At 43.1% G+C, this 26,071-nt stretch overlaps 1 protein-coding gene across 1 annotated transcript in view; it reads left to right on the top strand.

Annotated features, from left to right (window-relative positions):
• The window catches only part of Plekhm3 (pleckstrin homology domain containing M3), a 165,065-nt gene that overhangs the window by 124,177 nt on the left and 14,817 nt on the right, over positions 1-26,071 (top strand). Inside the window, exon 7 of the mRNA XM_028886701.2 lies at positions 12,487-12,644. Within this exon, the coding sequence (XP_028742534.1) occupies positions 12,487-12,644 (158 nt within the window). The remainder of the gene's footprint in view (positions 1-12,486; positions 12,645-26,071) is intronic.

The following is a 26,071-nucleotide window of genomic DNA, read 5'->3' on the forward strand; positions in this document are numbered from 1 at the left end:
TTGCAGAGAGAGAACTCTGAACCCCTTCCCCTACTTGACCTTACCTGGTATACAAACTGCTTGAAATTTCCCTTAAACTCTCTTCACTAAGGAAAATGGACTGTGGAAAACTAAGTAGCATTCCTTTTCACTTACCCACTGCTGGAGGGCCGGGAGCTAGAATCATCAGACACTCATCCCAGATTCTCTCCTGGCCCCTGTTTCCCCTTTGTTAGGACTATTAGCAGTGCCTAACAACCTAAGTGAGCATTATCACTCTCTTCTCCTGGCTTAGCAATGACACGGCACTTAAGGAGCAAATGGTAGATACTTGGAGTGATCCAGAGGACATTGGGGTAGACCAGATGTCCACCCTCAACCTGCTAGGAAATAGCCTGGGTCCTGACTTCCTTTTCTAGGACTCTTTCCCTTTTGACTGTACTGAACCTCTCAACGTGTCTCACAAAGGCATGGTATGCAAAATGGCTTTCTCTTTGAACCTAATCTTATCTTTTCCCTCCTGTTGTAAAACCATAGTTTCCATTTCTTTCTTGAGGCCAAGGCTAGGGTGGGTCACTTGATATTCTAACTTCTTCAGTTGACATTGAACTAAGGATAAAATAGTTGAGTTGGAAAATACTTCCTCTGTATAATACCCTGAGTAGTGTAAAATTGTGACCTCAGAATATGTGGGGAATTAATTTTAAAATCTCCTAACAATACTCTTTCTCTGCCTTTTAAAGTTGTTCGTTATTATAAACAAACTAACAACCACCACAAAACCAATAAAACCACCATGCAAAACCACTGCAGTTCACCTAGCCAACCATGTTAACAAAGCTGAAAAAGGTATGAGTGGAGAAGAAAGCCAGGGAGAGCCAGTTAGAGGAGGTCTACTCTGACAGAGTTGCAAGATAACCACTAGCTGGAAGAGAGTACCAAAAATGTTCCAGGGAATTCTTAGAGAACACAGTATGCATCCTGACTTCTTACTTACTAACTCCAAGTCTAGTATTGAAAGAGATAAGATTAAATGAGCAGAATTAAGTGATAATTATGTAAACAAAAACCAACCTTAAATTACCTGGCATTAGATATGGTTGTTGACTCTGTGCCTATCATATAAATCATTCTAATTGAGTGGGCAGTGTTACCTTCCAAACCTGAAAAACTCCTAAGTAGAGAACATTCTGAGGAGGCAGCCAGGTCTCCTTGGATACAAGCATCAAGTCTGATGTGGTCAAGACAGGTTCACTGATAGGAAATTGTGTGAAGGTAAATGTTGTTAAGAGCAAATATAAACACAGGCTATGCGAAACCAAAACTGAGGAAAGTTTTCTACATTTTAATAATAATTACAAATATACATAATACAGATCAGGCAGTGGTGGCACACACTTTAAACCCAGCACCCAGGAGACAGAGGCAGACAGATGTTTGTGAGTTTGAGACCAGCCTGGTCTATATAGTGAGTTCCAGGACAGCCAGGACTACACAGAAAAACCTTGGCTCAAAAACAAAACAAAAATTCTCACAAACACAAATGCAAATTGTATATAATACTAAACTAAACTCTCAGCCTCAGAATTCTGTTCACAAACCCAGCTCTTCTTATAGCCCATCCTCCAGTAGTAGCTTTTGTTAACCACTGACAATCTATGTCTTTCTGGGCAGTTCTATACTTTTTACAAATGCCATTTTTTAAAAAGTGGACTCACATCATGCTGTCTTTCTGTGGCTTCCCTTTTCCACTCAGTGGTCTAGCTGTGGGCACATGAGCATCTGTGGACATTTGGGCAGATATGCACATTCAGTCCTGATAGAGGTTTAGCGCAGTCTCCTAATTGGTTGCATGCTAAGTCAGAGCATTAGGTAATTTAACCTGCGCCCATTTGTTGTCATTGTTATTGTAAGGATATTTTATTCACTGGTGTGAATACCCCACGTTTTCCAGAACTCTTGAGATAACTTCATGCTGCTGTCCTAATTTTTTTTCAATTTTTAAACAATTTTTCCATTGTCAGATGGAGCATCTTTTTTAGATTGTACTGTTACTTATAGAACTTGTAAATTAGCTGTTAAACTTAGTCTTGGTCTTTTTCTTATTAATTTAGAAAAGAACTTTGTATATTGTGGAAGTTGGCATTTTTTCATGTAAATATCAAATGTTTTCCTGGTTTTCGTTACTTTACTTTGTAAATGATATGTTAATTTTTTTATTTTATTTTATGTATTAAGACTCACCGCTCTTGTAGCTTCTCAAGGTAAAAAACACTTATTCTGCCGGGCGGTGGTGGCGCACGCCTTTAATCCCAGCACTCGGGAGGCAGAGCCAGGTGGATCTCTGTGAGTTCGAGGCCAGCCTGGGCTACCGAGTGAGTTCCAGGAAAGGCGCAAAGCTATGCAGAGAAACCCTGTCTCAAAAAACCAAAAAAAAAAAAACAAAAAAAAACAAAAAAAAAACACTTATTCTACGTGAATATTTTCTTGAATACATTTTTATAGCTTTACAATACTTTTATGGCTTTCTTTTTATATTTAAATCTTCAATTTATCAGGAATTATAATTTTTATGAGTTTAGTAATTCAGCTTTATTTTTGCTGCCGCAACATCATTTATTGATTAATTTACCCATCCTCACTTGATTGTGCCCTGAATCCCCAGGCCGGGTCTACAGAGGCCTGGGTACAGATACTGCCGGAAAAACAGGATGTGTGGGAATCCTCAGTTTGGGGAGTGCTGTTTACTGCCTGTTGACACCTTGAGGCAAAGACTTAAAGATTCCCAAGGCCTCAGACAATGACTTGAACGCTGACAAGAGCACTAGTTCAGTTTATGTGCCCGGCTTGTTTTTCTTCCTCAGTGACCTGGAGATTTGTTAGATCACAGCCTTCTGGCCAGGAACTCACTTTATTTTCTCATTTAATCTCTGGCATTGCTGGTCCCAGAAAAGCAGCTAAGTAATAATAACGTTAAGTGCTTACATTGTACTTTTCATCCCCAAAGTGCTATCTAAACATTGACTAATTAAATGCATTGATGAAAGGATCTGCAGAGGAAAGCCGGATCTGGTTGCACACCTGTGAGGGACCATTCCTGAAAGGCCCTGCTTCTGTCTTTGAATGGCACTCAGCAAGCCGGAGAATAAAAAAGCTGCCACATTATTTCACTCCTGTTGAAAATGTCCTAGGGTATCTTCTAATTAGCCTGGCTAAACTCACCTTTTATCTGTCTCCCCAGATATTCCCTTTCTACATTCCTGGGGCTATTCACCAAGCCTCTTTTGATGTTTGCCCCCATGGTTAATCACAAAATCATAGACTCTGCAAACTTAGGGGGATCCTTGTTGATCATTTCGTTTTGAATGATTAAGCACAATCACTCAGTTTGGTACATGGGGAAACTGAGGCATGGAAAAGTACATGACCTAAGAAAAATCTTTTGGCTTCCTGAGGACATCCCTGGGAACAGAAACCAAGATTGCTAACTTCTGTTGTGAATCAGCTGCATCCTTTTCTCTCTCTGTATCTGTGTTATCTTTCTGTTTTCATAACATTTCCCCATCGTTTTTGCTCTCATCCTCTCCCTGCTTATTTCTGTCTTTTCTTTCCACTTCTGCGTCTCTCCTGACTCTTATAGTCCTTCCTTATATGATCAGGTAAGGTTGTTTTTGGTTTTCTTCTCTCCCTTTCAATGGGGTCTGTTAAAAGTACTCATATTGTTCTCTACTCAGGTCCCCTCTGGAAACTCATATTTCTCCAGTGTCCCCCATATTCATGCATAGAGAGCCTTTTCTTCCCAATTGAATTGAATTCCCAAGAGTTCAAGCAATAAGACTATAATGTATAAGGTCATCTCTATATTAAAAAAACCTCCACAAGATGTGACCATTGAAAAGAAGTGTGTTATTGTTCCCATAGCCAAAGGTAGATCTAGTACAGATCAAAATTATTAGTGCAGCCCAGCAGGCATGGTGGCATACACCTTTAACCCCAGCAGAGACAGGTAGATTTCCATGAGTTCAAGGCCAGCCTAGTTTATATAGTGAGTTCCAGGCCAGTGGACTAGATTTAAAAAGAATAATAATAATTAAGTGAAAATGGAGTACAAACCTGGACCTCCTGGACTGCATGTTGTGCTTTCACATGGAAGGGAGTAGGCACAGACCTCAGTATTCCTGGCCTCATCCCAACCTGGCCTGACCTCTGACCCCAGAGACTTTCAGGAAGGACCCTTTCGAGTTGTGAGGGTCCTTGAGAGAGAGGAAGCCAGAACTGCCACCAGACAGCTGAGTGATGGTCTCCCTTCTTTGAGTCATACTTTTTCAAGAATTAAATAAGAAAGGTGAATTTAAATAACTACCTGGGTCTTTTTCTTCCTATTTAATAAGGCAATAATGCTAAGCCCAAAAGAATGGTAGACGATTCAATCAGATTTATCTCAGGAGTATAAGTAATTCAACAGCGAGCAAATTCTGCTGATCCTCCTTGAGAATTTTCTAGAACTGTCTGAATTTTAAATATTTTAAACTATTTCCCCACATATAAAGACTACACAGCCGGGGGGGGGGGGGGCTTAGATAGTGGAGCCACACAGCTGTCTTTACCCTGCAAGTACTTCATCCACACCCATGGGTGTGTGGCTGGCAGTCCTGGGCACAGTGCAGAGAACTGTAGGAAACAGGCCCTGTCCCATTATTACTATTTTTTTTTTAAATAACTCTTCATTCGGGTTATCTTGGCCATTCTAAACAATGGACGAAGTGGAATCAAAATTCCTTTGTCTTTTATTCTTTAAGACTCCAGCGGGAAGCAAATGTAACACGAGGGGAGTGACTGTGGACACTCACAAATCTACCCACCAACACTAAACCACATCGAATTATCACGTAGTTTCCAAAGTCTTAGTGGAAACTGTCACCCTTAGGAGAGGATCAGATAAGAACTCTTTGGTGATATCCTGCTCATCCCTCAGCACAAAGATTGATAAGCCAAAAGACTCCGTCCTGTGGAGCAGTCCTGCCGTGGAGGAAGGAGTGTGGGAACTAATTAGAGAAAAGGAGTTTTGTTCATGTACACACACCCAGCACTGAGCCGGGAGGGGGGCCTCAAAGGTGAATGATAGAAGAATGGAGGTTTTCGCCCAACTTTCTGAAGTAGGAATCCCTATACACTTTTGGTGGTATGCTTCTCTGAGGATTTGTGAGTAGAATTTAGAATGGGAGGACAGAATAGTCTCAATGTGAATTGGGGTTTTCAAAGCTTGAGCAGGGTCTGTTTTGTGTGTGTTTGTTTTGAAACAGGGTCTCACTCTGTAGCTTAGGCTGGCCTCCTCCCTGGGCCTCCGGTGCTGGGATTGCAGACATTCACACTAACTTAGCTGGTCTAGGTCACTAGGCATCTGTCTGCTGCCCAAGAATGCTGAGAAATGGCACACATTTGCAAAATACAACCTTTCGTGCTCATCTAGCCCAGAAAATGCAAACCGAATTATATTAGACGTTGTCCTACATACAGCGCATGACTGTTTAGACTCTTTCGTTTCTTTGAGCCTTCCTGTTTCTGGTGGCTTTGTTTAGCATGAATGGGGTCTTCTGACTAGGCTTTTAGAGTAGAAGTCATTTTTGTCAAGGGCGGTAGACCTCTTAACCCCAGAATTCCCAGTAGCGTCCAGAATCTAGATGTTACATAATGGCAACAAGGAAAGCTGGTCGTGACAAGTCCGAGGAAAGCATTAGTGGCCGCGTAAAGTAGATCTGAGCGAGCCTCGTCCTGTGTGGCTGCCCTTGTCACCCACTTTTTCTGCACTGTCTCCGTCCGTGTAGACCGTGAACTTTGTGATGGTGCCCCGAAGGTGAAGGTAAACACCACAGAGGTGGTGTGTGCCCCTCTTCCAGTCCCACAGATCGCCACTGGCTGCAGACCTTGAACATGACACTGGTATTTCCTGGTGCCACACATGAGTAATAAGCAGCTGGTTCTGAAGCTGTGGTCTGGAGAAGGCAGCACTGGGTTATTTTTTAACTTAATTGTAATTTTTGATTGGTCTGCAAGAAAGTAAATCAAATAAAGGCTGTTGTCTTAGTCTGCAGAAAGCCATAGGCCTCAAATTCCAATGCTGACCATCTTGACCAGAATAGAAGAGGGGAAATGTGTGTATCCCCAAGCTGGAAGTTCAACAAGACAGCTTTTATGGGCTGTTTCTGCACCAAGAGAATAAGCATATTTGGTATATTTCTCAGATGACTGAATCTTGTAAAGTGACATTTGACAGTCTCTCAAATTCCAAGAATACTTGAAATGATTTAAATGAATTTTTAAAAGGAAAATCTAGTAGTCAGCTTGATAATTACATTTTGTTCTTGTCCAACGGTGCAATGAAATGATACAATTTTAAGTCACAGTTGGAGTTTTGTGTTCTTTGAGCACCCAGTCAGTACAGCAGCTCTGCAATAGTTGTCTGTGTGCCCTCCCCAAGTAAATGAGTCAGACTGGTCCCTTCCTTGCTCGGGACAAGAAAGTAAGTCCAATGGAAAACAGAAATAAGCTCTCACTGCACTTTGGGCATCTGCCTTTCCTCAAGGAAGAGTCGGGTATGTGGAGAAAAGTGGATGAGGTTGAGTACGGAGGGCGAGGAGATGGGAAAGAGCTACACATGCTTTCTGCTAATTGCTTTGTCGGGCTCTTACTCACGTAGACATGCAGTTTGCAGAAAATAAATGGAAAGGTAGCTAAGCCTCGTCCTACAGGCCCGCTTTCCTTCCCACAGAGCCAGTTGGCCATCTGCTCACAAAGCACCTGAGGCTGGGGATGAAGTGTCTTTCCAACTGTTGATGGCTTGTTGCAGTTTGAGTAATCTGTGACTAACTTACTTGCAATCTGAAAGAATAAGAGACGATTCCCAGATGGTGCTAGGATGTGATTTTAACGGGCGATTTCAGTTGAGTTTGTCTCCCCCAGCCTTTCGCCTCAGCCAGAATGAGATGTTCACCCAAGCTCTGTTCTCTTGTGGACTTGAGCAATATCAGAGGCACTGGATGTGTCTGTTTTACTTTCCTCCTGATAGCATCCAGACAGAAGAACAATGGGCCTTTTGAAAACTGACATGTCAACGTCATACCTTTCTTTCTTACCCCTGCTACAGCTCTAAAGTATTTGGAAGAGAAGTGAGTCTGAATTATTGATGATTTTGATTTAGATGAAGAGAAGGCAGCAGTCAGCTGTCACTTACTGACCAACTGCCGTCAGACCCCATGCTCCCCACTTTACCAGCATATTAAACCTGATCCTCTTTTCAGCTCTCTATGTAAATACTCGCTGCTTTTAGTTGAGGAAGCCAGAGCTCGGGGAGGCTTAGTAACTTGCCGGAGTCTCCCAGCTGGAAGGGAGACAGCTACCATTTGTGCCCAGATCAGCCTTGCAGTATGCCACCGCTTCCGAACCCAGAGACAATGAAGTGTGGTGGGTGAGGAAAGCCTGTGAGGTCAGCTCTATGGAGACTCTTTAATGAAGCCAACCGCTTGGCACTACGCCGGCACAGAGCAAACCTGTGCGATGGCTGTTTTCTCTTTTTAACCCTCACTGACCAATTTTGTTAAGAAAATTGTGACCTCACACCTGTAACCGTAGTACTTTCTTATATTAGTTATAACTTTTTTCTTCTTATTAGAATAAAAGGGGGAAATGTGATGATATTGTATCTGGGCTAAAATGTGATATTTTATTTGTATGTTAGTAAGTCGTTGCCTGGGTGTAGTGAAGTATAGAGACCAAAGCAGGAAGTTTGTGAGTTTGAGACCAACCTAGTCTTCATGGGAAGACCCTGTCTCAACAACAAAAACAGAATACGCTTGTACTTCCCTTTGTACCAGCCAGCTCTGGCTTACCCCAGTTCCACCACAGTCTTCTGGAACAACTGTAGTCTGGGTGGAAGATCTGTAAGACTTTCTTAATGCTGAGCCCTGTAGAGGACTGTTGTTGCTCACGGTGGCATACCAGTTCAGGGGGACGTAGCAGAATTCAGTTCCCATCTGACTTTCCTCGGGTCTGTGTATTTTTGGCCAGTGCACCTTCTCCCGGTTAACCATGTCTAGCCGATTGTCTTTCTCTGGGTAGAGTGGGGTCTAGGTAGCTTTGTTCTGCTCTTCATTCTCAGCTGGGAATGAAGGCCCCATCTAAGGCCACCATCCTCTAGTACTTTTGTAATAGGCTCTTGACCTCAAGCCGCACCAAGATGGCTTCATGTGGGATTCAAAAGTGTAAGGCTCTTAGGTGAGAGAGGGAAGGCTGCGGAAGACAGGGCACTGGTGTGTTTTTGAGCAGTTATCCACATAAAGGGATGTCTTCTATTTTGAAAGGAACCATACAGAATAGCACACATGGAGCCCACTTTTCACAGTGATGCAACCTCTAGACCAGAGGCCACGATAGCCATTCCTCACCCCCTGCTGTCTTTGCATTCGAGGACAATAGATCCTTGTTCCTGGAAATGTATAAGTATAAAGTCTTTCCTTTCAATAATATAAGTGGAATGTTTATAAATTCTAAAATTAACTTGAAAGTATTACCTCACTCTTCTGGGGAAAAAAAAAGTCCGTAAGCGGCTTCAGCTGTTTGGAACATGACCCCAAACCTGAGACGACAATTAAAAAGAACAGTAATCAAGTACAAAACAGTAAAGCAAACTCCTGAGGAAGTGAACTGCCCCTTCCCCAATGCTGTCTCGGGGCTCCTACCTCACCCACACAGCACAGTGACTGGAAATGTCGGTGACATCCAAGCAACACCACACCCAAAACTGCAGGCGGCCAAGGAAGAGGACAGGGCAGCACCGTTACTCAGTCAAGGAACTCAGCGCCTGGCAGGGAGGGGATGTCTCAAAGGACAATGGGCTCACTTTTTGCTGCCGAGCCCTCTGCTCTCCTAAGCCGTCCCATGTGAGGTGCCAGGGCGTAGGTAAGAGTGGTCAGATGCTCTCACAGTCATATGCCCAATGTATAAATGTTCAACACACAATAAGCAAGACAGTCGGAAAACAGTAGTAAAGGAATAAGCAACCTTGAGTTTCATGTTCCATCACATGGTGTGAAAGTAAAGAGATCTGTGACAGTTGTAGCTAAAAATGTGTTTCGGAGCCAGGCAGTGGTGGCGCACGCCTTTAATCCCAGCACTCAGGAGGCAGAGACAGGTAGATCTCTGAGTTCGAGGCCAGCATGGTCTACAAAGTGAGTTCTACAACAGCCAGAACTGTTGCACCGAGAAACCGTGTCTTGAAAAACAACAGAAAAAAGGCAGGGGTAGGGGGGTCGCTGGGGGGATGGTTCAAGTCAGAACAGATTAGAGCCACAAAGCCTTCATGAAATCTCAATGAGTGGTAAGAAGAGTGACATCACCCTCATAGAGGAAATGACCTGGAAGGACAGGAGCGAGAGAGACCACATCCTGCATCGGCAATACTGCTCACAACTGAAGATGCCCAAGATTGAGCATGGGAGTTGGTGTGTGGGCTCCTGTTTGGGAGACCTTGCAAAGCAAGTGAGACATAAAGTCTAGTTTTCCCAGTTCTCTTGTACCCAACATCAGGGACATCGTAATTTAGAAAGGTTCTGTTAAGTCAGGGAAGAGCTTTCATTAGTGATAAAATGAGAATTCACTGAAGACTTGAGAGAAAAGCTGATATGTGAGGAAAGTCTTTTGGAAAACTGACTAATGCATGTGTTCAGCAGATTAACGAAGGAAGACTGGCTCCTGGGATTTAACTCAGAGGTTATCTTGTTAATCTAGAGAGGTTGGTAAGAGTCTGGAGCTGGTGAAACTAGGTTAAAGGAACTCGGCATGAACCTTGAAAACACTATGCTGAGTGAGAGAAGACACACACACACACACACACACACACACACACACACACACACACATTGTATATGGTTCTGTTCCTATGAGATAGCTTTATAGGGACAGAAAGTAGATTATTGATTCCTAGAACTTGGGGAAATAGAGCGCGATGGAGTGGAGACTTGACTACATTTGGGAGCTGCAGGGAGGGCTGCTTGTAGTGAAGTGTGCAACTCTAAGTAAACCAAGGTTTAAAGTGAAATAGCTGAGTGGTGTGGTGTGTGAATTATATCTCAATAAAGCTGTTATTTCCAAATAGTGGGAGAGGGAATCAATAAAACACAGTGAATGAATGACAGGATATCTGTGTTTGATGGAATTGAATCACTCACGGTCAACGCGTAATTTCCACCTTGGCTATCAATGAAATAACAAGAACTGCTACTAACACTATTATTACTTGAAATTTGTGCTTCTAGAATATGCCAAAGAATCGTATAGATATGATTATCATCAGTGAAAATTCAGTAGCACGATTCTTTGTCACTGAACACAAATATCCTAATATTCTAGCAACAGCTAAAATAAAATTCAAAAATTTAATCTTGAAATAGTCTAGAAGTAAAATGGAGTGGCTTCTTGAGAGGATAAACTGATTCTTATTAGTTAATAAATGAAATGTTAGTAAAATGGAGGTGTGTGTGTAGTGTGTTTTTTTCAAAAGGCCATTAGTTTCCCCAGGTAGGAATAAATATACGTCACTGGCCATATCAAATCAGTGAAATATTTCAGGAGCCTTCAAAATCTTCATCCTCATGTCCCGATGAGTTCTAGATGGAGAAGAAACTTAGATCATGATGCTCAGTCTCTTTCAGACCCTGGATGAGAACCTGTGTCTTCCTGGGGTCGCTCCTTACCTCCTCACCAGGATTTCAGACCATCCTAAATTTTTGGGCCTCTGTTTAAATGAGTCATTAATTGTGATTGCTCAAGGAGGAGAAAAGGAGCCTAAACTCAGCAGGATTGTCACCACAGTGTAGAATCAGGGCTGTGACACGGGAAAGTGTTTGGTGGTTGGGCATTTCCTAGAATGTGTGTCTATCTCATGTGTTGTTGGTAGGTGTGTGCCCCTCTGGGGTTATTGAAGTTAACAGTCCCTGAGAGAACAGAGCTGGGAGAGGTTTGTCTAGTATACCTACAGCTTTCTATAGGTTCTGGAGGGGGGGAAGAGAGGTGAAGAGTGGGAGAGCACATGCTGGTCCAGCTCAGAAAACAACCCTCGTAATCTCTACCCTCTCTATCAGGAAAAGAGCCATCTCTAAAAAGCGATAAACTTGATTTTACATTCAGTTTTTGTATTTAATACAAAATGATATACACTTAATACTGTAAAAAGGCAAAACCACGGTATACAGAGTGGCAACCTGGCATCTCTGCCTTGTTCCCTCCCCTGCATTGACCATTGTGGTATTGTTCCTAATGCTTAAAATCCTCCTACATTTCCAGCCTCATTTTCCTATAAACAATTGCCATCCTTGAAGTCTTCTATTTTGAATTTCCAGTCATTATGCTTACCCATTTCTCTGGGTGTGACTACTGTGTCTCACTTAGGTGTTAATTGGAGGTAAAATTGTCATTTGAACTAGGTACTTATTAGAGAAAAAAAGGTATCCAGGTAGCTATTACTAGTTATTTCTGGCAGTCTCTAAGTTGACTTCATCTTTTTTCCTGATATCAAAATCAGCATATAAAGAGTCATTAATAAAGAAATTAAGGAATTAATGCAGAAATAAAGGGCAGACTTTTGCCTTACTGGTGTGTGAGGTGTTGAAGTCTTTGAAGCCTGTAAATAGTAGTTAAGTATAAAGTGATATGACTGCCATGGGTTCCAGACTCATGGATTTTGAGGGCCAGCAAGTACAATGATAACAGAGGGGCCGACAGGCGCATCCGTGGCACATGGTGGGATCCACTTCCTTGTGGACAGCCCATGCCTTGTCGGGAGCATGCAGCGACATTGTTGTGCTAGAATTCAGGCTAGTTTTGCAAGGTCATTGGTTCTTTTCAAAAGTAGACAAAAGTTGCTGTTTTGTATTGTCACTGCTGCTCTTAATGTGAAGACCTCCATTTTTTAAATTTGCTCATTTAAAAAAAAAGCTAAGAAATTTAAGATTACAAGCTGAAAACGGCCCTCAAAACAGGTTACACCTCTTTAAATGATCACATTTACCAGCAGCAAGAGAAAGCCGCTCTTCTTTATTTGCTGCGTGTTCATGGGGGAGAGAGTGGAGATGACGTCACATTAATTCATCAGAGGAAAGCTGTGCTGCTGACCTAATCACACAGGCCTCCGAGCCCGTGCTTCCCCTGCGTGTCCTGCAAACTGCCAGCCTCCTCCTCTGAACTTGGTCTCCCTAGGTCGGGCTCCCCAGGCTCCACACCACACTGCAAAAGCAGGAACCCAGAAGGAGCCTGGGCATCCTCGTTTCCAAGCTCCAGTGGATAAACCGGTTCCCTTGGAGCAAAGTCCTGTGCCTTTTCCCCACTGAGCTGCTGGGAAATTATAATTAGAGGTTTTCCTGTTGTAAGGGAAAGAAAGGCACCCCTTCCCTCCCTGCGTCTGCAAGACTCGTGTTCTCAATGCTGTGCCTCCCTGTCCTGTCTCTCTTTCTACAGGTGATAGAGGGCAAGCTGGCTCCGTTCTTGGGCAAGGTCATTAAATTCGCCACCTCGCACGTCTACAGCTGCAGTCTTTGTAGCCAGAAAGGGTTCATCTGCGAAATCTGTAACAATGGCGAGATCCTCTACCCCTTTGAGGACATTTCAACAAGCAGGTACAGACTATCTCGGCCTCTGGAAATGTATCCCAGTGTCACCTGCGCTTTCGTCCAGGCAGCTTTGGCCTGAGCTGTCTCTCTCACACCCACCTGTCCTCGGGTTCCTCTAGTTACTGGAAGACAGTTTCCTCCCTTGGCTTCCCATTTGTTCCCAACCCTTGCTCTCCATCTTTATGCAGAAGGAGCCCACAGAGCTGCAGAGGAATGCTGCCTCACTCTAGCTCATTAGGTAACGACCTGTGTGTTCAGATTCAGCCTTGGAATAGAGTAGGAAAGGAGACTCCCACCCCGCTTTCCAGAGCCAAATGATTAGAAATGGGAAAAAAATGGAGACTCTGTCTCAAAACAAAAAACAACAACAAAAAAAAACCAGCAACAACAAACAGAAATGGGAAATGGCCTCCTCAAAGGAAGGCCGAGCCTAAATTGACTGCTCGAACTGCAACTCAAGGCCCTGGTGAGGAGCACATTTTCCAGACAAGGCAGAGATGAAAGTTTTAGGGGCCAAAGACGGAGAAGTGGAAGTTCGTGGGGCTTAGTTTTCTAACCAAAGTCATGTTTGGGCCTCAGCACATCTCTGGCAGATGGACAGCTTTCCCACTGACTTAGATCAGTTTTGACTCTGGCTTCTCTAGACTCACAAAACGATACATAGCACTTTTCCTTTCATCCCAGAAACATAATAGAAATACTTACTGTGTGTGCTCTGGCTTCTTTTTCCATGAATGTCATGGCTCATTTCCACCCTGCAAAGCTCATTTACATTGTGGTTCAGAGCAGAAAGGAGGCGTGTAGCCAGGATGAGCATGTAGAGCAGAGCTGACATGGTGGGCGTTGACTCAGCCCTTGGCCACTTGTTAAACCCAAAGACGATTTATAAGCATTCAAGAACTTGGGTTAGCCGATACGTAGAAGGACACACAAATGCAAAAGTGTCCTGAATGTGGATCCTTTGCTTTTTTAGATACACACTCATAACATAAGAACTTATACACAAGTGGTCATAGCAAAAGTATGTATAGTATCATAAAAAAGGAAACAACCTAAATGCTTATCAGCTGATGAAGAAACAAAATTTGATGTATGCCCCCAGTGAACTATTCTTTAGCCCAGAAAAGTGATGTAGAATTGTTGCATGCCACAATATAGACTTAACAGAAACTGGGTGCAAAAAGCCACATTTTATATGATTCTCTTTTTATAGAATGCCCCAGATAAGGAGATCCAAAGTCAACTTGTGTTTGCCTGGGGCTTGAGAGAGGGATAAGGCCTCTAATGAATACAGGGGTTTTGATGATGCAATTGTCGTAGGCGTAGATTGCAGAGATGGTCACACAATTTTGTGATTGCTAAAACTCATGAATTAGAGGCCTTGAGGGCCAAGCTTTATGGCACACGAGTGATACTGTGATAAAAATGAGTAATAAAAATTAAGATGCTTCCAAACGAATAAGCCATATGTTGGGTCACAAAACAGATCTCAGTAAGCTTAAGGAGACTGAAACTACACCGTGTGTGTTCTCTCACACATAGAATTAAAACTCCACACTAGGAAAAGGGCTGGAGACCCCTGAAATGTTTGGAAACTAAGGAGTGCCCTTCTAAATTACTCCCGGGGTAAAGGAGCAATCACAAGGGAAATTTTTGAAGTATTTTTAAGTGAATGAAAATGAAATATGTGCATATGGAATGAATATGTAAAAATATTCTTTTTTTAATAAAGAATGTTTTTGAATAAAGAAATGTTAGGCCACCTGGTGGTGGTGGCAGTGGTGGCGCACGCCTTTAATCCCAGCACTTGGGAGGCAGAGCCAGGCGAATCTCTGTGAGTTCGAGGCCAGCCTGGTCTACAGAGCGAGATCCAGGACAGGCTCCAAAGCTACACAGAGAAACCCTGTCTTGAAAAACCAAAAAAAAAAAAAAAAAAAAAAAAAGTTAAATGTTAGGCCAACAGGTTTGCCCAGCCTGTGGCCCGTGGCCTGTGGTCCACATGAGACTGCATGAAGCCAAGGACAGCTATGAATGCAGCCCAGTGCCAAACTGTGAACCTAATGGAAACATTGTGAGATTTCTCTTTTCTTTTTCTTTGTTTTTTTTTTTTTTTTTTGGGGGGGGGACGGGGGCGGGATTCACGACAGGGTTTCTCTGTGTAGTTTTGGTGCCTGTCCTGGATCTCGCTCTATAGACCAGGCTGGCCTCGAACTCACAGAGATCCACCTGGCTCTGCCTCCTTTATGCTGGGATTAAAGGCGTGCACCACCCCTGCCCAGCAAGATTTCTTTTTTCATTTGACTGGTTCTTGAACCTGAACTTTGCAGATGACGATGTCGTATCTCAGTGTCAGAAGAATAGATACACCTGACTTAGTGGAACTTAGAGCCGTAAACATGTGTAGTTGAAAAAAGGGAAAAGGATCTCAGTCTAAACATATACTTCAAGAAACTAAAGAACAAACAACCCCAAACAATCAGAAAGAAGAATATAGATTCAAATTCATAGAAATTCAAAGAGACTTATAACAAGCCAGAAAAATGACTAATTTTAAAACCTCCCAAAGGCCACATGACTTCACCTGTGACTCTTCTTGAATATTTAAAAAAAAATAATAGTACTTCACACGAGAACAAAGGAGGCAATCTTTTAAAAATGGAATTGACTTTATGCGCGCGCGCACAAACACACACACACACACGCACACGCACACGCACACGCACACGCACACGCACACACACCCTTAACGTTTACTGACAGAACTTCAAGGAGAAATAAATGGGTCTGCTGTGACAGGGATGTCAGTCCTCTGGAGAGGACAGCTCCAGCAGGCAGAGACTCCAGGCAAGCATGTACTTACACCAAACAGCACTGTTTGGCACATGAGCTAACTGACGTCTACAGAATACTGCGCAGACAACGCAAGAATGCTTGTTCTGGTCAAACACATGTGGAGCATGCGCAGGAGACAGCATTGTGAGGCGTAAAACACACCTGAACATCAAATTCTCCCTACTAGAAATCATTCAGAGCATGTCCGCAGATCACGTCTTGAACTAGAAATCAGGTCGGGGTAAGGGGGGTGACTTAGTGGGTAAGAGTGCTTCTGTGCAAGCCACCTGACTTTGAGTCCCCAGAACTCACCTAAAAGCTGGGCCTGGCCCTGTGTACCTTTAACCCCTGGGGTTGGAAGAGAGCTAAGATAGACAAGTCCTGAGAACTCACTGACTAGCAAGCCTAGCTGAAATGGTAAGCCTCGGGTTCAAAAAATAAACGTGGAGAAAGACAGAGGAAGATATCCATTGTCCTCCACTGGCCTCTGCATACATCCATATAGATACATGGGTCCACATACACGTGTGCGTATATACCACACACACACACACAAACCAGTAACAGAAAGATGTGAGAAAAATCCAAGAGCATTTGGCAATTTAAAAAAAGCTTCTAAATAACATGAGTTGAATATGTATGTTCATTTGAAAGCATGCACATGGATGTTTATAGAAACTTTATTCCTAATTATCCAAAACTATAAGCAACCATAAGTAGGTGAGTGGTAAACAAGCTGTGATATATCCATACAGGCCACAAAATTGTATGACATTCTAGAAAATGGAGAATTGGAGAGACAGTAAAAAGATCACTGGTTGTCAAGATTCTGGGCTGGGAAGGGTAACTAGTAAAACAGACTGTAGAATTGTTCTGTGTGATGCTGTAGTTGTGTGAACATGACATTATCATACACATTTGTCAGAACCCATAGAACCAGACAGTACAGAATGAACTGGATTTAAACTGTAGACCTTGGATAAAATAACATGTCGGTACTGGTCTATTAACTGTAACAGTGCCACACTGCCACAGTGAGGTCATATAATGGGGAAGATAGACGCCGGCGTCAGTGATTCCGACTAAGGAGCTCTGACGACCTGTGACTCTGGCACTTCTGAAGGTCTCTAGAGTGTTAGAGTCTTTGTCCGTGTGAATGGTTGACTCCAAGATCAGGATGGAGTAGTGTTTGGTTGGTTGGTTGGTTGGGTTTTGGAGCTGAGGATTGAACCCAGGGCCTTGTGCTTGCTAGGCAAGCGCTCTACCTGTGAGCTAAATCCCCAGCCCCAAGATGGAATAGTTTTAAACCAACTTTCTTAGAACAGAAAACTTACAAAGATACTGCAGAGTTTCCACACACTGCACATCGCACCGTCCACCTCCAGCTTCCTCAACCTAACACGAGCGTGCTGCATCTGTGGAATGGAACTAGTAAACAGTGAGTCATCATTAGCTAAGCTCTGTCGCTTGTTTTTTCCATAGTTCCTTAGTTTTGCTGAATCTGTTTTCTATTCTAGGGTAGTACATTACATTTAATTTTCATATCTTCCTAGACTAAGCTATGACAGTGTCAAAGATTTTACTTATTTTGATGATCTTGACGGTTTTGAAGGATACTATTGGGTATGTCTGTTTGGGGTGGTGTTGGTGTTGTTGTTTTAAGAGTAGAGTTAGGGCAGGCATGATTGGGCATACTTGTAATCTCAGAAACTCAGGAGCCAAGGCAGGAGATCGCCACAAGTTCAAGGCAGCCCTGAGCTACATAACAAGTTCCAACCAGCCTGGGCAACATAGAGCAAGACCCAGTCTCTAAAAACAGCAGCAACTGCGTTAGACTAGGCTTTATGCATTCAAGGGAGACTGTGGAAGTAAAGTACCATTTCATCACGTGACAAGCACATCACCGTCATGGCTTACCGCTGCAGGGTCTGTGTGCCAGGTTCCTCTTCCAAGAAGTTACTCTTCTTCCTCTCATACCATCCTCTTTGAAAGGAACCACATGGGACTCTTGGTAGGTTTCACTGTCCTGGGAGCAGAGCATGCCCAAAATTATTTGAAATCCTTCTTGGGAGATCTGTCCTTCCCCCTCCCCCCCACACACACACACTTGTTTGCTGTTCTTGTCGGTGTGGATTGATCCGTAGCTCTTTTGTACCTTCGGTTGTACAGTGTTGGTCTGTTGTTGAAGCTTTTCCAGCTTTGCATTCATGCTCTGCATTGGCTCCAGAGTCGCTTTGCAATATCTCAGTCATTGTGAGTTTTGATTGTTTGTTTGCTGTTCAGCGTTTTCTTCCTTTCTGGCTGTACCAGATGATCCAGGCTGATGCTTTACATCTCTCACCCTCATCCAAGACGCAGCCGCATGTCTAAGGAACCCTCTCCTTTCACTGAGAATGAACGTAGAGGCCAAGATCTGAGCATCTACCGCATTACACATTCTTAAATGCCACTAGTCCCTAGACTTGTCCTTTGACAAGGACTGCACACAGAATCTTCTGGAAGATTTGATTTCAGTCCTAAAATCTATATCTTCAAGGATATTATAAGAAAGAATATATTCAAAGATAATATGACTGTCAAGGCTCTGAATTCTCCCCCAAAATGTCCCTGTTACCCCATGTGAGAGGCCTTTATCCAGTGGGACAGAATCTGTAGCTATTTAGAATCCTTTCTCTACGAGCCACAGGCAGCTGTTCCAACTTGCAAAGTGTATGATTCAGAGTGAACCTTGACCATCCTTCCTGGAATCTAGGTTGATCGTACTTCTCAGGAACCCGTTGCACTTCCTCCTGGTGCTCCTTTCCAGTTCGACCCTGAGAGCAGTTTATACAAGTCTACAGGAAAAGACAAAAGAAACAGTCAGAATTCAGTGGGGGGAAAGTTTGAGTCAGAAATACATGCTAGAAATAAATGTGCTAAATAAAATAATTAGAATAATGAGGTCATTGTGTCACTGAAGGCTTTATGAATGAAAGAATGTGATATGTGAGATTGGCCTTAAATAATCTATACACGGACTGAAGGGATGGATAGGAATGAAAGAGAGTGCCGTCAGTCATTTGAAGCTCAGTGATAGATACACAGGGATTTATTGTACTGTGCTCTGTACTTCTGAATATATTTGAAATTTTACATACCAAAACATGTTTTAACATCTATATGTAAAAATCTTAGAAATGAGGTACTTAGTGAATTTATCATCCTTAGTACTTAATGTCCTTGTAGAGCCAAATTGTATCAGTAGTATTATAGCCTAATTTAAAAAAAAAGTACAGGCCAGGTGGTAGTGGTGCATGACTTTAATCCAGCACTCCGGAGGCAGAGACATGTGGATCTGTGAGTTTGAGGCCAGCCTGGGTTACAGAGCGAGTTTCAGGCCAGCCTGGTCTACACAGAGGAACCCTGTCTGGCCAGATGGCGGTGCCTAATGTGCAAGTATGAGGAGCTGAGTTTAAAGCCAAAAACCCATGTAAAAACTAATGTGGTACACATGTGTCTGGAGCCTCAGTTTCCCTACAACGAGATGGAATGTGGAGATAGCTGAACTCCCAGAATCTCACCACAGCAAACAGCCAATAAAAAACCCTGTCTCAAACTAGATGAAGTGTGAGTGCCAACACCTGAGATTGTTCTTTGACTTCCACACATGCACCACAGCGTACACACGCGCACGCGCGCGTGCACGCACACACACACACACACACACACACACACACACACACACACACACACACCACAGGCACACACCAAACTCGCATGATATTAAAACTACTCTCTCTTTCAAGAAATAATTTCTTTGTTTTTTGTTTTTACTTTTTAGAGACAGGGTTTCTCTGTGTTGTTTTGGTATCTGTCCTAGATCTCACTCTATAGACCAGGCTGGCCTCGAACTCACAGAGATCCACCTGGCTCTGCCTCCCAAGTGCTGGGATTAAAGGCGTATGCACCACCACCTCCCGGCCAAGAAACAGTTTCTTGAGTGTAGCACTGGTATATATTGGGCCACCTGCTCACAGTAGTATACAGCTTGAGGGACAGAAGAGCCATGGGACAGTTCTACGAAAGCATGGTCGGAGCTAAGTGGCCCTGGACCCCATCTGCATGAGGATGTGCATGGTGGGGAGGAAGACCCTTTCCGTGGTTTCTAGGGAACTTTGTGCTGACTCTAACACACTCATCTTGGTGAGTGGAATATACTGTGTTCACACTGCATTTTCGATTATGACCGTCTAACAAACACTGGTCAGCTTGGACTTTGTTTTCCATAATTCACTGTCTTAAGAGGATGCTTCCTGACTGGGATTTGAGAACATGCCCCTAGTTTCAGTGTGCAGAGTTCCTCCACTGGCACATGCAAAAACCACGCTAGAATTCTGGGGACTGGCATTGGCCAGCAGCAGTTCTAGCAGATTACACCGGGCACTTCTTTCTTCTGCCTGTCCACTTCTTAACTACACTTTATTGATTTATTTTGCGTACGTGCGTGTATGTGCATGGACACTCCATGTGGAGGTCAGAGGACAGCTTGTGGATGGTCTCTCTTTCCATCACGTGGGTTCTGAGGATCAAACCCAAGTCATCAGGCTTGGTGGCAAGTGTCTTGATGCACTAAGCCATCTCCTGGCCCACCTCTGCTTTAATGATAAGGAAACCACGTTCAGGGAAAACAGTTTACTTGCCCCAGCGGATAAGACGAAACACTTAACTACATCTCACTCAGCATCCATCCTTTTCATCATACGCCGCTGCCTCCTCTGCAGCTGTAGTCTTCAAAGACGTCTGCAGGATATACCCTGAAAGTAATTGGAAAGCTATCTAGATCTGCCTCTCTGAAGAGGTGCTTCTCAATTGTTCCTGTATTTGCTCCTCTGGGAGTTTAGACACCTGGGGCAGTAAGCTATGGTCAGACTGGGATGGGGCAGATACACATTTCTGCTGTTAAGTGGAAGAATAGCTATTGTGTATGGGGATAAGAGAGGGCTTAATACCCTACATCACTGGGCAGTGAGGTTGTCTGGGAAAGCCAGGGGCCTTGTCTTAACTACCCCAAGCTTCTCAGGCACAAATGAAACACCTACAGCTCCTTAACTAAGAATCCCTTCATGTCCAGACTGCAAGATTTGAATACAATAGAAAGACCATTCTGTAACTAAGCTTAATCCAGCATTTACCCTCAGAAAGGATACAAGGGAAGCATGGCTTTAGGAAGAACAAACATTCCATTAAAACAATGGCAAAAATCCCATATCCTAGAGAAATAGAAACAACACACTCCCGAGAAAATAAGAAGTGAGAGCTCTAGCGTCTAGGAATTGCAGGTTCAAAGATTGGGGTGATACTGCAAGAAGACTTAAGGAGAAACAGTTGCGTATGCAAGCAGAGACGCCACGTTGAGTCCACAGCGTGACCCCGGACTTACATGTTTTTTTCAATCTTTAAACTCTCTGCTGTGCAGCTTTCTGTCAGTCATCTCCACACGGCACTAATCATCTCTTGATATTAAGGACCCCATCCTGTTGCTACTGACGGGACATCCTCACTGTCTCCTAAACACTTCATTTGAAAACACCCTGCGCGCATCTTGGAAGAGACCTGTGAACTCAACCAGACAACCCCAAGCCAGTGCCAGCCTTTCTGTCCTGGTCCATTTGGCTCGGCTAATTTTTATTTTTTCAGACGACAGGGAGTTGTCCCCACTGGCATTCAAATACAGAAACCATTGCGCGCCAAGGCTTTTTACCGCTATACCCATCTGCACAGCATCCAGATGTGGGTGAGAGGATTATACACAACACAGCATTGAGTTTGTCGGCCTCATAGCGTATGCATTCCATAAATACTTATTGTTTTGTTAGCTCGTGACTGTTGACAATGCTTTTTAAAGGAACTAGCTAGTGAAGGGAGTTTCACGGCTTCCAAATGTACGGCGGCATTACAAAAGCGTGACCTAGACCCAGCTTTGTATACAAGGTTGGAGCCACTGACCTGCCATGTAAGGAGTTGCTTTGGCAGGAAGATTGGTCTGTCCAGCTTGCCCTTGGGAAGGCATCAGATGATGTTCTTCCTGTGTGTTCCCAGGGCACCTGCAGCTCTGGCAGAGGTCTTCTAAAAGGGTCTGTTATTTTAAGTTTTGAATATGAGGCTTAAAAAGTACAGGCTGAGCTGGCTCTAGTGGTGCACACCTCTAATCCCAGCACTAGAAAAGCAGAGGCAGATGATCTCTAAGTTCGAAGCCAGCCTGGTCTATATAGTGAGTTTCAGGCCAGTCGGAGTTTCCTGGTGAGACCCTGTCTCGTAAAAACAAGAACAGACAGTAACAGTAAGAACAACAATAGGAAACCGAAACAGTACAGACTGAACCTTGCTTGCAGTTTCTCTTGGTGTCCATGTAGCTGATTTCTCTTCCTCCAAGAAGTGAGGATGGCCCCCAGGCCCTTGAACTTATTAGCACTGCGTTCTCACCAGTTGTGCTGACCTGCTCTCCCGCCACATCCCATCCTGACTCTGTAGAAGAGCTTTCCCCACATCATCTTGAGAACAAGCATTGGCCTCATGGGAATGCCCGAACAAGTGAGGCTACAAACAACTCCTCACTGCTGTGTTGAGAACTGTTTTCTCAGGTTAGTTCACAGAAGAAAGGGAAATGGGAAGGGAAAATTGTTCTTGAAAAAAATCCCTCCCAAGGATCTTAGAAAATGGAGCCTGTTGCTTTTACCTATCCGGCCGAACTCCAGAATCATCCAGTGTGTGTAAAAGCACATGAGTTTTCCTAATGTACTTGACCTATTGAAAATGCTTTCGTCATTTTGCATTTTGTTGACATCCCTACCACCCTGGCTGCCTCTGAAGACCTGAACTTGTTGGGGTAGATACAGTTCTTTTACACTGGTACTGTCTGCCCTTCTTCAAACCCCAAATACACACGGAACTCCAAATACCTTACTACAATCAAGTCAAGGTTTTGTTTTCAAAAGAACTGAAGCTGTGTCACTGTCTAAAGCCCTGAATTCCTTCTTCCCCGTCAAAGAGGCTAGGAACATAATTTTTCTTAGCTAATGTGAGTAATGACATTAAGATCTCTGTTTTCAGGTCAGGAGTGGTAGCACATGCCTTTAATCCCAGCAGAGACAAAGGGATCCATGTGAATTTGAGGCCAGCCTGGTCTACAAACTGAGTTCCAGGCTAGTCGAGGGTGCATAGTGAGACCCTGTGTCGGGGGAAAAGGAGCTGTGTTTCTTTTCTGTTGTTCTTCTTGCCCACTAGCAGGGCATATGGAGAGCATCCAGGGAGAGTAAATGTCAGATAACGTTGCCAGAAGCCTTACAAAGTCCTCCATTTTTCTAGCTCATTGTTAGAATGAGAATCTCATGTTAAATGTTTGGTCTGCATTTTTTTTTTAAGTGTGAGAGGTGCAGGTGGACTAAAGCCTGAGAAAGAAGTGCTATCCAGAAGCGAGTGTTCCAGCGTAGCTTCCTATTTATTTAGCCTTCATTTCTGCGAGCCCTTGCTCAAACAGACTGAATTCCTGGATTATGGCCTCATGTGGACTTAAATACACACACATTACATACCCTTTTCTCACTAATCAGCCTGACACATTCCTTTGTTGGTAAATGGTTCCAAAGCAAACACTGGCAGCGCACCTAATTACCAGGTTTGTGGGCTCTGCTTGGCAGTATTGTTACATCCTGTTCAACAACAGACGACTGCAGCCTTGGTTGGGCCGGGCCTAGGGAGGGAAGAACTTACCCCCAGTGTCTATAGTCTTTTGGAATGATATTTCCTTTCTGTGGCTTTTCTTGGGAAGCAGCCTGCTCAGGGAGTGCTGTAATAAGGTGAAGGATCTTAGAAAGAGCCAAAGGGAACCGGGGCTGCTCCTCCAAGGTGCCGTGCTGGGAAACCACCTGCTTCTGTCTGTTGGCTGCTTCCTGACTCTGGGACTGCAGCGCTGGACACTTTGCTGGTGGCTCTCTAACGAGCTCCCGCCATCATTTAGTGTTGTCCTAGTCTACAGAGACCTGGTGGCTATCTGGGGAGGGGAAAAAAGCGAGTCCAGAAAGTGTGTGAATGGCAAGGACAGGGTAATGAGGTACCAAGATGCCATTGTGCTCTTCTCGGGTCTCGTGGCTGCCCACCCTTCCATGTATTGATGTACTTGCTGGATGACGGCAGGTTTTCCTTGATTTGAAGAAAGGAAAGAAAAAACAAAAAACTTCGCAACACAGTGCTGGGTGGTTTGGCGACAGGGCAGGGGAGTCTTTAATTTTCTTTTGCTTAAAACAAAAACAAAAAACTTTATTCAAAGAATAACTTAGTACATAACATTGCAGCTTAGCTGCGTGGTTCCATATTCACGTGTCAAAACACTTCAGAATGTCGGCTAACACAGACAAGACTTGCATGAAATTCGTGGGGCTGACCCCACCCTGAATGTCATTAGCCTCTTGATAAATTCAGCACATTTATAACCACAGTCCTCACTGGTGAGGCCACCATTTCGTTTGGTCATTTCAATAGACTGCTGTCGAGACATGTTCCTTACTAAGTTTCTAGTTAGGTATCTGGGTAACGTTGCCTTGTCTGTACACATGCTAGACAACCTAATTAATTGTCTATTGTTTAGAGAGGAAAGTGTCCATCATTGTTTAAAATTATATTTTTATATCTAACTATAAAATGAATTGATGCTCACTCTAGGAGATTTGAAAAGTACACAAAACATGAAGAAATTCCCCATAACTTACTATTTTTCAACACATATATTATTTACATATTTAAATATGAATATATAAAATGGAGTCACGTGAAAATACAATCTTATAACTTCCATTTGGCACATCATCTCTGACTCTAAAAATAATCAAATTCAATCTATAAATATTTATTGATGAGTCCTTGTAAAGGATAAATTTTAATTACTTTAAAAATTATTGAATCAGAATATATTGTATGAAAAAAACACTTTCAATAAAATAAAATATTAGGATCCATTGAATTAGTAGAGACAGGCTAGTTCATGGAAAGATCAATGAGAAATGGATGAACAAGTGTAGACATCATTAATTCTGCCACTAAGTTGCTACATGACCCCTGATGTGCCCCCACCCTCTGGACCTACCGGGCAGGTGGCACCAATACATATCAACAAAAGGTCTGGGCACTTTTTGTCTAGCCCTGGGGTTTAGCATTTTTTAAGCAATAATGTTTCAAACAAGTTGACTGATTTTGATACTCCTTACCCAAGCAACTTAAGATACAAACTCAAACTGTGATCCTGTCTACCATTTTGTAAGATCCATTAAAAAAAGAAAAGAAGACCTTTTCTGTTCTGCTCACTGCTCCAGCTAGAGCAGTGCATAGTAACTACTCAATGAGTAATTCATGAATGAATCGGTGGTTTACTTTATTAACTTAGTCACCTTCTATTTAATTGATTTTAAAATTTTAAATGATGAACCTTTAAAATTAGTCTTTAGACTATTTTCAGGAAATTTTTATTTAAGTAGACATTACCAAAATGTGAATTTTTTGGTTGAGTATTGACTAACATCCCGTCAAATGTTAGGGGCAGGTGTGTTTTACTGGGGCAATGAGGCCTCTAATATCAGAGACAGAAGATATCAAATATCTGAGCTTGAGTAAACTACTCAGATAACTTAATTTCAAAACACCTTTTAGGTCACTTCTTAGTATATACGTTTTCTTCCCCCAGAACTGTAAATAAGTAACCTGAATACACATGGGAATAGAGGAGTGTTTACCCTGCTATCCAAAAAATGTTGACTCTGTAGACTGAGCAGTATATTCTGAAATTAGCTATTTTGTGCTTTTAAATTACAAAAGGTGCAAAAGTATCTTGGTTTTGTCATGTGTGTTTATACATTGTGATTATTTTTCATACAATGAATTTTAAGAATGCACATGGCAGTGTCATTAAAAAAAAACTATTTTAGTGTCATCTCTAACATACTATATTGCCGTATCTCTGCTAAGTACCTTCGGGACTCTGAACATTGAACCACGCCACAAGCAGGAAACACCTGGAATCTATAACCACTACCGGGAATTATCTGTTCCGTTCCTGATGCTCTCAAAGTGTTTCAAATACACAGAAAGACTCAGCAGATTCTATACATACTCATGCTGTGTGAATGTTGCTATTTGGACCAAAGCATACAGAGCATAGGGCTCAACAGAGCCAGAGAGAACTCAGCAGTCGCCTGCCAGGAACGCCTACCCCCAACAGAGGTCAGAAGTCCCGTCCCAGCGCCACACTCATGGAGCCTTAGGCCACTGAGTCTCAGTGGCCATTTCTGCCTTACCCTGTTGCCAGAGCACTAGTCCTGAAATTCAGAAGAATCACAAACCCATTTCGTGGAATGAGAGACTGCCACCCTGAACTAGTCTCACGTTTGGTGTGGTTGCTGGCAATTTTTGTTCCCACAACCAAAGAGAAGAATCATACAGCCTTTTGATGAGAAAACATGAAGTGACAGCAATATATTTTTAAATTTTTCATATGAAATGAAATGTCTGAATCATTATACAATAAAACCAAGAACATAGTAAGCAAACTTAAATAATGAACCTGAAGCTGGTTC

This window comes from Peromyscus leucopus, chromosome 13, assembly GCF_004664715.2.
Source record: "Peromyscus leucopus breed LL Stock chromosome 13, UCI_PerLeu_2.1, whole genome shotgun sequence".
Taxonomy (NCBI): domain Eukaryota; kingdom Metazoa; phylum Chordata; class Mammalia; order Rodentia; family Cricetidae; genus Peromyscus; species Peromyscus leucopus.